The sequence below is a fragment of the Bos indicus genome, chromosome 5, assembly GCF_029378745.1.
Source record: "Bos indicus isolate NIAB-ARS_2022 breed Sahiwal x Tharparkar chromosome 5, NIAB-ARS_B.indTharparkar_mat_pri_1.0, whole genome shotgun sequence".
NCBI classification, from domain to species: Eukaryota; Metazoa; Chordata; class Mammalia; order Artiodactyla; family Bovidae; genus Bos; species Bos indicus.
The window spans coordinates 65,086,121-65,099,578 of NC_091764.1; the positions used below are offsets into that span (position 1 = coordinate 65,086,121).

Here is a 13,458-nt window from a genome sequence, read left to right on the forward strand (position 1 = left end):
TTTTAGGACCTTTGCTGCTGCTGCTGCTAAGTCGCTTCAGTCGTGTCCGACTCTGTGCGACCCAGTAGACGGCAGCCCACCAGGCTCCCCTGTCCCTGGGATTCTCCAGGCAAGAACACTGGAGTGGGTTGCCATTTCCTTCTCCAATGCATGAAAGTGAAAAGTGAAAGTGAAGTCGCTCAGTCGTGTCCGACTCTTCGCGACCCCATGGACTGCAGCCTACCAGGCTCCTCTGTCCATGGGATTTTCCAGGCAAGAGTACTGGAGTGGGGTGCCATTAGGACCTTTAGCCTTCTTATAATCACCAATATTCACAAACCTTTCCTGTTAAACAAAAGCAAAGAAAGGCAACTTGAAGATAAGATTTATAGTTTTCCCTTCTACCAAACTCTTTCCCCAAAACTCCTTTATAGAAATTCTCAAGCTATCACTGGTGGTCAGTTTATGGAATTTTTTTTGTCTTTTGGCTTTCAGTATTTTCCAGGTTTTCTCTAACTACACATTTTACTTTTGAAACTGCTTTAGGAAAACTCTGGATAAGGGAATGGCAACCTACTCCAGTATTCTTGCCTGGGAGATCCCAAGAACAGAGGAGCCTGTAGGCTATAGTCCATGGGGTTGCAAAGAGCTGGACACAACTGAGCAACTAACACACATAAGAAAATTTCACCCCCCATTTTTATTTTTAAAGATTTCCATTCAACAAAACGCACCTGAAATCCATTAATATAATTTCCCACATATAAACTTCAAAATATAAAAAATAAAATGAATGAGAAATTTGTTCATAAAAAAATTAGTGCATTCCTTATGTTATTTCTATCTTACTTACAAAAGCACTCACACCTTTGTTAAGCAAAGTGAGTAAATAAATCTCATTGTGCCTGAATGGAAAACTTTACATTAATTTTTTTAAAAGGAGCTTTATTGCAATGATTTTCCATGTCTCTAAATCCTAATATAAATAGTATTTCCAACATACTAAATTCTTCTCTACTTGGTAGCTCATGAATGATCATCATTGTGGGTTTTTTCTACTCAAATTATCAGAAACATTCAAGTCATTTGCCATATTACATACCTCAACATAATGATTATATTCAACCCTTCAAAATGAATGAAAGCTTCATCTACACTAGTGGAGTCCATTTGTTATTAATCATCATCAACATCATTCCTTGAGTATCAGCTAGTACCTCTTGTTTTACATGGATTATCTCTAAATCTCACAGTACCTACAAAGTGAATAATTTTTGTTTTCATTTTCCATATAAAGAAACAGAGGCTCAACTGGGTTTGCTCAAGGCTTTGTTGTTGCACAGATACTAAGTCATATCCTACTCTTTTGCAAACCCATGGACTACAGCCTGCCAGGCTCCTCTGTTGCCAGGCTCCTCTATTCATGGAATTTCCTAGGCAAGAATACTGGAGTGGGTTGCCATTTCCTTCTCCACGGGATTTTTCCCAAACCAGTGATTGAACCCACATCTCCTGCACTGCAGGCAAGTTCTTTACCACCAAGCCATCTGGGAAGCTTGCTCGAGGTTAACAGTTAGTAAATCAGTGAAGCAATTTGGTGAGGCCAGCAAGTCTGTCTGGCTTCAAAAGCTTCTATTGTTTCTACTAAACCACACAGCTTCAACAACCCCAAAATGAGCCCATCTAAATATCCTTTAAGGAAGCATTATATCATTTTTAAAAAAATTATGCTCTAGGATTAAAACCAGGTACATAATAAAATAATTTAATGCTATTTAAATTTAGGGGACACTGAAGAATATAAATTAAGTATGTATTCCAGGCTACAGTTATGGCAATTACATACAGAATTGTGGTATAAAACAGAATATTATTTACTATTTCTTTGACAGTCTACTAGTGCTATTAAGTTGAGGTTAAAGATTCTTCTTTAAAAAACAAATTTGTTAGTCATTCATCCTGAAACAAGTATACCCAAATGAAAATGAAGAAGTCCATGAGCTAGGTTTCTCTGAGTCAAATACTGCATCTGGGACATTTCTGGGACATTTAGCAATTGAGGTTAAATATCTTTCCATTCTGAAAGAGATGGGAATACCAGACCACCTGATCTGCCTCTTGAGAAATTTGTATGCAGGTCAGGCAGCAACAGTTAGAACTGGACATGGAACAACAGACTGGTTCCAAATAGGAAAAGGAGTTCGTCAAGGCTGTATATTGTCACCCTGTTTATTTAACTTATATGCAGAGTACCTCATGAGAAACGCTGGACTGGAAGAAGCACAAGCTGGAATCAAGATTGCCGGGAGAAATATCAATAACCTCAGATATGCAGATGACACCACCCTTATGGCAGACAGTGAAGAGGAACTCAAAAGCCTCTTCATGAAAGTGAAAGAGGAGAGTGAAAAAGTTGGCTTAAAGCTCAACATTCAGAAAACTAAGATTATGGCATCTGGTCCCATCACTTCGTGGGAAATAGATGGGGAAACAGTGGAAACAGTGTCAGACTTTATTTTGGGGGGCTCCAAAATCACTGCAGATGGTGATTGCAGCCATGAAATTAAAAGATGCTTACTCCTTGAAAGGAAAGTTATGACCAACCTAGATAGCATATTCAAAAGCAGAGACATTACTTTGCCAACAAAGGTCCATCTATTCAAGGCTATGGTTTTTCCAGTGGTCATGTATGGATGTGAGAGTTGGACTGTGAAGAAAGCTGAGCACTGAAGAATTGATGCTTTTGAACTGTGGTATTGGAGAAGACTCTTGAGAGTTCCTTGGACTGCAAGGAGATCCAATCAGTCCATTTTAAAGGAGATCAGTCCTGAATGTTCATTGGAAGGACTGGTGCTAAAGCTGAAACTCTAATACTTTGGCCACCTCATGCGAAGAGTTGACTCATTGGAAAAGACCCTGATGCTGGGAGGGATTGGGAGCGGGAGGAGAAGGGGACAACAGAGGATAAGATGGCTGGATAGCATCACTGACTCAATGGACGTGAGTTTGAGTGAACTCCGGGAGTTGGTGACGAACAGGAAGGCCTGGCATGCTGCAATTCATGGGGTCACAAAGAGTCAGACATGACCTAGCAACTGAACTGAACTGAAGTGAAGATCCTACAATCTATGAATTTGAGAATTCATATTGAATAAAGTTGAGCATTCCTCATACAATTTTATTGACTATCTCCTGGACAGCCTACACATGCAGATAGAATAATCAAGATTGGTTAAAAAAAATCATAACACTCTGTTTCTTTATCTTTAATACATACACATAAGACTATATATCTTAAACTGTCAGTGCCCTCTTAGGTAATAGAGAAAAAGTGTGACTCCTGGTTCCAAACTAAGGATATCTCTTAAAACTGTGGTTGATGGAAAGGGGTTGAATTTTTAACTGTAGCTAAGAATTCTAACATAGATTTGGGATAGGAAGAAGGTAGAAAAGAAAGTTAGCCAAATAGGACCCCTTGAAATTGTTCTTTGTGGTCACTGGACAATTGTTTGAAGTATATCCCAAATCTTGATTGCAAATATGGCCATGACTGCATTAAGTCACATGCATGCATACATTCACACTATTTTCCATGGAAAATAATTTCTGGTATCTCTAAAAATGGTCTCCCAGAGTTAAAATGGAATTGTGAAATGAAACCTTACTCATTCCTTGTGAAAGCCAAGAGAGAGACTTTTCCGAGAGAGATGGGAAGCGAGGTTTCACTAGGTCTTCCATGGTTACTGCTGCTAAGGCATTAATACTGGAGGACACTGTGCTGTAAAGGGAAACCAAATTTTTAATGTATATGTAAACTTTAATAATACCTTAACTAGGAATAAGAAAAAGAAAACATATTGTCACTTCTGAAATAGAACCCGATTTCTACTACATTATTTTTTAAATTATTTATTGAAGTATAGTTGATGTACAATGTTGTGGTAGTTTCTGGCATACAGCAAAGTTATTCAGTATATATATGTATATATTATATGTATATGAAAGTGAAAATGAAGTCACTCAGTCCTGTTCGACTCTTTGAGAACCCATGGACGGTAACCTACCAGGCTCAGCAGTCCATGGGATTTTCCAGGCAAAAATACTGGAGTGGGCTGCCATTTCCTTCTCCAGGGAATCTTCCTGCATTGCATTGCAGACAGACGCTTTACCGTCTGAGCCATATATACATATACATATATATATTATTTGTCATATTATTTTCCATTATGGTTTATTATAAGATATTGAGTACAGTTTCCTGTGTTATATAGTAGGACTTTGTTTTTTTTTAATCTATTTTACCTACTACATTATTTTTAATAATTACATCATCCTCTTTCTGGAAGCTGTCACCCAAGAATGATTCAGGCAAATCCATAGGCTTAATAGTGAGAAAGGATAATTTAATGTTGCTTCCATTTTGCAATTAATCCTTATTATCCATGAAAGAATCTCTTAGATCATGCAGTATTACTATATAATGACTTTAAAGCACATTTTTCTTTATGCATAGAAAGGACTATCATAAGTCCTCACTAACATTCACCATAAATATTAATAATATTAATTTGCTGGATCTTCACTAACATGTGTTGTACATGATAATAATAAGCATAACACAGGAACAAAGTACAATGAATAAGCTCAAACACAAAACAAGAGTATTTGGACAGGCTGAATAATATATACTGTATTCTAAGTTTTCCATTTGACCATGCTTTAGTTACATTCATATTTTAAACTAAGACTGTAGGTCCTTATTTTTGACCATCAGCAAAACTTACCATCGACTGATTGTCATTACTGTGACTGTATGGGGTACGTGATGATGTTTTAGACAGTAGGGACTAAAGATAAAAGCAAAGACTTATGACAACAGACAGCCAACCCTCATAGGGGAGAGTCAGACTGACAGAAAAGGAGACATGGAATAATTACCTATTTAGGGCCATTTGTGCCCATGTCCAAAATTCAACTTTATCCCCCCAAATATCCAATAATAAAAGAAACATCCCAAGAGGGAAAACTTGTACCATTAGAGTCCTAGTTCATACCTTAATGTTCCACTGTAAGCACAGGCCACAAAAAGTCCAGGAAGTCCCGGATAATCTTGCAGAATGTCCAGTACCAAGTAAGGCATGAGCTGAAAAATTCCAAAACTTACTCTTGAATACTATTGGCTATGAAATAAAATTAATTAACATCTCATTTACCTTGTGGTATTCAAGAACTAAAGGAAGATATTCCACACAACTGAAATGTCCAAATATGAAAAATTAAACTCTTTACCTGCTAACATTTAAATCAAAGAATAGAATAGTAGTTAAGGGTACAGGCTCTGGATTCAGACAGATGTGGCTTTTGTTATTTAGTTTCTCTGAGCCTCAGTTTCCTCATCTGTAAAATAGGAATAATAATCCTAACCTCACAGAGTTGCTATAAAACTTAAATTAGATCATCTATGTAAGTTCTTAGTATAGAACACAGAATATAGTAAAGGCTCAGTAATAGGCAGCTGTTCTCATGTATTGGAATAACAAATCAATTTAAAGGAAATATTTTTACTTACTTCTGTGCTTAAGTAAGAATGACTCAAGTTTATACCTGTGAACTTCAATCACTATTCGGGATTGAAAATGTAATTAGAGCTGCTTATACAGTTGACCCTTGGACAAAATGAGTTTGAATTGTGTGGGTCTGCTTATATGTGGATTTTTTTTTAATATAGAAAAATATACATGTAGAACATCATATGCATGACTTTGTTGAAGTGGATAACCTATCCTTACACAGGTATGGCATGAGTGATATTTAATATGAAAACAACATGTTAGGGTTTTTTTTTTTTACTGTCTTATTACTGATTTCAAAGAATTGTGTTACTGCACAGTATGTCTCTCTCTAATAACTGCAGAAACTGCAACAACCAATCATCACAAGTAAGTGATTTTTAAAAAAACACACAACAATGCTTCTAACACTATATTATGAATATGACTATTATACTGTATGCCATCAAGACTTTATAACAATTCATTCATTAGGGTATAGGCTAGGCTAGCATGAAGTAATCATATCAATTACACTAGATTACAAATAGCTCAGTTGGTAAAGAATCTGCCTGTAGTGCAGGAGACCCCAGTTCAATTCCTGGGTCGGGAAGATGCGGTCAAGATGGGATAGGCTACCCACTCCAGTATTCTTGGGTTTCCCTTGCAGCTCAGCTGGTAAAGAATCTGCCTGCAATGTGGGAGACCAGGATTTGATCCCTGGGTTGGGAAGATCCCCTGGAGATGGGAAAGGCTACCCACTCCAGTATTCTGACCTGGACGATTCCTTGGGGTCACAAAGAGTCAGAGATGACTGAGCAACTTTCACTTTCACAAATTAAGCAATCATACTGCAGCTTCTTTGTCAATGCATGAACTGCCTTGAAAATTTTTCCAGGTATTTCCATATATTTTTCTATTATTTATTTATTTTCAGCACCGTGTCTTTGTTAGGGCACTTGGGCTTTCTCTAGTTGCAGTGAGAGGGGGCCGCTCTCTGATCGCAGTGTGCAGGTTTCTCATTGCAGTGGCTTTTCTTGTTATAGAGCACGGGCTCCAGTAGTTGTGGCACACAGGCTTAGTTGCTCTGCAGCATATGGGATCATCCCAGGACCAGGGATAGAACCCGTGTCCCCTGCATTGGGAGGCAGATCCTTCACCCTGGACTACCAGGGAAATCTCTCAGTACTGTAATATTGGAAGTAGCATTCTTCATTCTTGTTATGTCTGCTAAAATAAAATTTTCCAAATGCTTTATATAAGCTAAAAATGAATAATGTGCCTATTTGCTAGTACTTTACAAGAACATGAACACTGTCTCCTCCCAGCTAATAAACTTTGGGAACGTCATTACTGCATGTAAGAAAGACATAGTACTGGACCTGGTCTGGTGCAGACACTTTCTTGGCTGTCCAAGGATCACAGTCATGGTACCTGGAGTAGAGGGCAAGCCCACAAAGCACTGAGCAGACAAGGATCACCCAGAGTCCCAGGAGATTGATGTAGAGAGACCTAATGAAGTGAAAACAAACAAGTAAATGACAATTTTAATTTCCATCTCAAAGATGAGGAAAATTGTGAAACAGAAGAGACTTTCATGATTATATTCAATAGACATGCATTCTCTTTTGGGTGTCAAAATTGCTACTTCTTTTATTCTGGCCTAACCTTCTGTTTATGAGGTCAATAAACACTGTATTTGGAAATATTTGGAGTATATGGGGTTTTGCCACTGAATGAATGTATCCTCCTGGTCAGAGTTCCATGGGCGTTATTAGCTTCATAATGTTTACACTACTTTGGGCTTCCCTGGTGGCTCAGTAGTAAAGAGTCCAACTATCAATGCAGAAGATGTAGGTTCCATCCTTGAAGATGGAAGATCCCTGGAGAAGGAAATGGCAACCCACTCCAGTATTCTTGCCTGGGAAATACCACAGACAGAGGAGCCTGGTGGGCTACAGTCCATAGGGTTGCAAACAAGTCAGATATGACTTAGTGACTGAAGAACAACTGTAACAAAATTACACTACTTCAGGACCTTTTGTCATGAAATAGAGACTTTAACAGTCAACAGAGCAGTGACTTATTCATTTTCCCTTTGCTTGACATTGTTAGCATCTACATAGCAACTCACCATAGTTGTTAAATGTGGTTTCTGATGCCATCCATTAAATAGGAAAGGCAAACCTGCATTCCTAGACAGGTATCTTCCAAAATAATGTTCAGCATTTCAATACATGGTATGTGCTCCAGTAGAATGTAAAGGTTTCTATAATAGCACTGGAGTCAGTCCTGAGCATAAATCTTAGCTCTACCATATGTGACATTGGGCAAGTAAATTAACCTCTCTGATCCTCAGTTTCTTCATTGACAGCTAGAAATAACAATGCATACCTCACTGAGTTATATGTAAGACTAAATAAAATAGTGTCTATCATGTAACACAATAGCATGTAATAACCACTTGTTAAATGGAAGTTAGTGATATTACTAGTGTTAGTATCATTGAATGCTATGTCTTATCAGGGAAGCCCTATTTTAATAAGCAGTTGATAACAAATATTTCTCCCACTAAGGTAGCTACGTTTTTTTCCCCCCAAGGGTACTATAGTGGACACCTGGACTGAAGAGAGGTGCCCACACCACCACCAACTCTTATGTCCTTCCCCAGGGCAGCCTGCACAAAATGATGACTAGATTCAGAGGTTTAAAGGCTGAGTTCCCTCAAGCCAACCTGGAACAGCCTGAAGGGTCCTCTCAGCTCTAAAGCTCCTGTTGAGGCCTCTGTTGGGGCTGCATTTCAGTCTACCTTCTCCCTCTGGCCAATCTCCCCTTCCTTCGCTTCTACAGTGGTAATTCCCTAGGAGACTCTGGCATGCTAACCTCCATCTCAAAGTCTGCTTCCAGGAGAACCTAACCTGCAAGAAGTCCCAAACAACAGATTGCTAGTCTTTTCCCTTGATTGACTACATTCACTGTGTGTTTTGTTACTGCCTAATGAGTTATGGATAACCAACAAGAATCTACTGTATAGCACAGGGAACTCTGCTCAATACTTTGCAACAAGCTAAACGGTAAAAGAATTTGAAAAATAATAGATACATGTATAATTGAGTCATTTTGCTATATCATCAGGGAATGTTTAACAGGAGGATTCCTACGTGCTGTTTCTCACAAGTCCTTTGTTTCTTTTTAAGTGGAACAGCACGCTGCTCCCAGGAACTGAGGTCATTGTGTGAGACAGGCTTGAATCTCCTTTAGTAAACATTCTCTTTACGGCAAAACTACTTAGTCTTGATCCCCTTTCTTGAGATGTGGATTGTCTCCTGACCTTGTGACCATTATTAATCTCTTGTTCCCGTGGTGACAGTTGCTGTACATTTGGTTTTCTGATCTTTATCATTGTCAAAAGAAACTTCTTGTACCACAGCCTTTATATACTCACAGAGAAATCATTAAAGCACCTTTGCTCCATCAGAGCTTGCGACCCCGTGTCTGTCTTTCTCTCTCTCTCTCCTCGGCTGATTCTTTGGAGCGCAGAGACCCGTCTTGCTCACTCTCCTGCCCAAGCTTCTAAGAAGGCGCCCTGTGCCTTCACCCTCCTCAAGACAGAGCCTGGTGCCTTCGTGAGAGATGCAAGTCCTGTGTCAAGGGCTTTATTGGTTTTCTGCGTAAACCAGAGAGTATCAGCCTCTCTCTCTTTCACTTTCTTATCATCGCCTCCTCCAGACCGCCAGGTCCTGGTCCATTAAAGGACCCCAACAAGTGGCGCCCCAGAACAGGGACTCTGGTATACGTGGCATTTCGGTCGGAGGGACTCAGGACCTATTGAGGTCAGGACCTATTGAGGTCGGTAAGTACTAAGATATGGGTCAAACGGCTGGAAAGCACAATCATTTCTCTACTTTACTTCACCGTTTGTTTAAAGCTCAGACAGAACACTTATTGCATGTATATGAATTAGATGATGAAACTTTACAAAAGGCCCAATTAGAACAACATAAAATATTTCAAAATTTTCTTACTAGCCCTGCCCCGGCTATTCCATTTGCTCCTCCTCTGCCAACAGGTGCAACTCCAAAAGTCTCTCCTTTGTTGGAACCTAGTGAAAGTTATGCTAATTTTTTTTTGCTAGATTAGAAACTGCTATTTCCCATACTGTAATCAGAGAAGAAACCAAGAAACAGCTAGAGAAATTACTTGCTTATGAGAATGCAAATCAGGAATATCAAAGAGCTATCGCTGCACTTCATGAGACTGAGGCTATTATTGATTATTTGAAGGCTTGTCACAATCTAGGATCAGAAACTCAAAAGATGCAAATGATAGCTAAAACAATGGCTACTGCCTTTAAAAAGGGAAATGAAGGATGCTTTACATATGAAGATAAAAACCATTTAAAAGGGTACTGCCCTAAGAAGGCTAATAAAAAACCTCCAAGAATTCGCCCTCACTGCGATAGAGGAATGCATTCGGCCAAAGATTGTAAATTTAAATTTGATATTGATGGAAAACCTATTCCAGGGAACTCCAAACAGGGGACCCCCCCAGGTCCCCTACAACAAAAACCAGGGGCAAATTCTATCTTTTCCCTCAAACCCTCAACATCTGGCAATGCTACTGTTAATATACTGGCCCTAGATGATTTTTTCCTTTACCCTTAAGCAGTCCCTTCTAGAGTGCCTACCGGACTTCTTGGACCCCTGCCCCCACAAACCTTCAATCTTTTATTTGGCCGATCTAGTTTGGCTTCTAAAGGAATTACTGTTCACCCTGGAATAATTGATTCGAATTATAAAGGAGAGATTCAAATTATGATATAATCTCAGATTCTATGGCAATTCAAAAAGGGGGACAAAATTGCTCAATTACTTCTTTTGCCTTACATTTCTATTAACTCTTCTAATAATGTACAGACAGGCAGATTCAGCAATACAGATCAAAAACAATCCTTATGGACATCATTGGTATCTGAATATGCCCAACCAAATATAAATATCAAAATTAATAATAAAAGATTTTCTGGTCTCCTCGACACTGGATCTAGTATTACTATTATTTCCAAACACTTATGGCCCAAATCTTGGCCTATACAAAAGGTCTCTTGCCAAATTGCAGGAATTTCTCAAACCAAAATACAAGAAATTTATCAAAACGTTTAGATCTACCCATATGAAGGGCCAAAAGGCCAACCTACAACATTAAGACCTTATGTGATAAATGCACCCTTAATCTAAGAGAAAGAGACTTACTTATGCAATGGCAAACACAGATATACATTCCACATTTTTCCTAGGGGCCACTGCTCATTTAACAAACAAAGCAATTATTAAAATAACTTGGAAGAACGACGAGCCTATTTGGACAGAGCAATGGCCCCTTACGAAAGATAAATTACAGGCTACTAAAGGACTTACAGACACACAATTAGAATTGAAACATATCAAGGAATCTTACTCTCTTTAGAACTCTCCTATTTTTATTATAAAGAAGAAATCTAACAAATGGTATCTCTTAACAGACCTTAGAAAAGTTATTGCATCTATGAAACCTATAGATGCATTATAACCAGGGATCCTATCACCTACTACTATTCCTCAAAACTGGCACATTATTATTACTGATTTACAAGATTGCTTTTTTAATATACCTTTACACTCTTTAGACCGGGAGAAATTCACTTTCTTCCTTATCCTAATCACACCGGGCCTCATAAAAGATTTCAACAGACTATGTTACCTCAAGGTATGCTTAACAATCCTAATATTTGTCAAAATTTTACATCCAAGGCTTTACTTCCTATATGACAGCTATTCCCTCATGCATATATCATTAATAATATACTGTAACTACAAAAGGGAGAAATGATATTTTTGACACTGAATGGCCATGATATTCTTTAGACTCCAGAGAAAACTGATTAAAGTAAAATCTTTTTTGAAATTGCAAAACCGATTCTTCTTACACATGCAGTTAGGAAAAGGTTAACTTGTTAAAATACTTTTTTGGAGCTCCAATTCTGCCTGGGAAACAAAAACAAGCCTAAGAAAAAACCAAAAATTAACTCTTATCATGTCCTTGGGATACACAGCCCACTCGATCTAGGACTCCAGCCAAAAACGAATTGGTGGAATTAAAAAAAAAAATTAAATTAAATTAAAAAAATTAAAAATAAAACAAAAAGATATTTTAAATTTCAAGTGGAAAACTATGCCTATCTATCTAAAATTATCTATGTCTCATTATATGTCTTTGTTTTTGGATAATATGGAGTTAATAAGCTGTATTTAAATTCAAGTTAACATGAACTGAAAAATATTCAATATTAAATATAACGTTTATTTAAATATAAATATATAATTAAATATAATTGCTAATCTAATTAAGACATGTCTTAAATCATCAACATTATGTAATACTTTTATTATGCTTAGGTTTAAGGTAAACTAAATTTGCCAACAAAAAGGTACCTCTTTATATATATATATAAATATATAAATGAAATAAAAACTTTTAGATAAACTCTATTAAAATAATTATATTTTAAATAAAATAATCTATTATTTTAATCTGTTATTATAATCTAAAATAATCTCTTAAGATTGGGGTAATTTAAATTCTAGAGTTGTACTAAACTAAATAATAAAAGTTTATTAAATAACTAGGTCATTTCCAAATGAAATAACATTTTAAAACATTAATTACTGAACACTAACTTCCTCTTACAAAAACTTTTTCTTACAGAAAAACTAAAGAGATTTTAAACTATTAATAAATATATATATTATATAAAATAAATAAATATAATATATAATATAATAAATATATTCACCCATCTATAAAAATACTAACATACAAGACACTTCATAGTTGCTAAAGAAAAATAAGATATATGCTTTTAATAAAAAGATATAAGAAATGGCAAATAAGATGATGAATACAAAAATATAAACAGAGTTTATGACAAATGAAAGAAAATTTTATGACAAATGGATTTAACTCATTACCCTGAACTTTCTTCCTCTTCCTTCTTACATGTCTCAATCAATACAAATTCTTCTTTTATAGGGGCCACACCTCTCCAAGGTGAAACTACAGAACGTTATAACCCACTTATTACCTTACTTTGCAATAATGAGAATTGCCTAATGCTATAAAAACAGACAATGGCCCTACCTATATTTCTAAACAATTCAAACAATTTTTACATTCATTCTGTATTAAACAGATTACAAACATTCCTTATAATCCACAAACACAAGACATAATTAAACAAACACATTACACACTGTAACTACAAATAGAAAATTAAATAAAGAAAAATACACAGGAACACTTTTATCTTCCTTATCCAGAGCTGACTTTTTACTAGATTCTGACGCAATATATTTTTTAAGCCTATAACTACTGTTAATATAGCTTTATTTCTATTTCCAGTCTGTAAGATTCTTAAAATAAAATAACATCAACTTCAATGCCTGTTTCACAATACAAAACAAAAACAACATAAAAAGGATACCATTTGCCAAATTAGTTATTTGTTCCTAAGAATATCAAAAGTGCAAAATATTCTCCTTCTTTTCAGGTCTGTCTTGAAAGTATAATCATCTTCCTTGACACACTGAACAGAGAGATTTAACAGCTGCCACGCTGCATTTCTTTTCCAAGGACAAGGTCAAATATATTTGGATATGAACAGCATTTCATTTATCAAGTTGTTCTGCAACAACTTTCAATAATTTCACTTAGAAAAAATATTTGAATGTTTGCTCCTAATCCTTTGCCCCAAATAACAGAAACCACTTCAAACAGTCAGATCCCTTTTTTTTTTAATATCAGGAAAAACGTATATACTGAATGAAGAGAAAATCAACCCATTAATTCAAAACCACAGCCAAATACCAGTCCCAAACAGATTTCTAGATGATTT

At 36.6% G+C, this 13,458-nt stretch overlaps 1 protein-coding gene across 2 annotated transcripts in view; it reads right to left on the reverse strand.

Annotated features, from left to right (window-relative positions):
- SLC5A8 (solute carrier family 5 member 8) overlaps window positions 1-13,458 on the reverse strand; it is a 71,292-nt gene that overhangs the window by 22,442 nt on the left and 35,392 nt on the right. For both annotated transcript variants that reach the window (XM_070789611.1, XM_019961166.2), the window contains 3 exons: window positions 6,911-7,040; window positions 5,034-5,122; window positions 3,645-3,757 (listed from right to left, as the gene is read on the reverse strand). In XM_070789611.1, coding sequence (XP_070645712.1) covers window positions 3,645-3,757; window positions 5,034-5,122; window positions 6,911-7,040 — 332 coding nt within the window. The remainder of the gene's footprint in view (window positions 1-3,644; window positions 3,758-5,033; window positions 5,123-6,910; window positions 7,041-13,458) is intronic.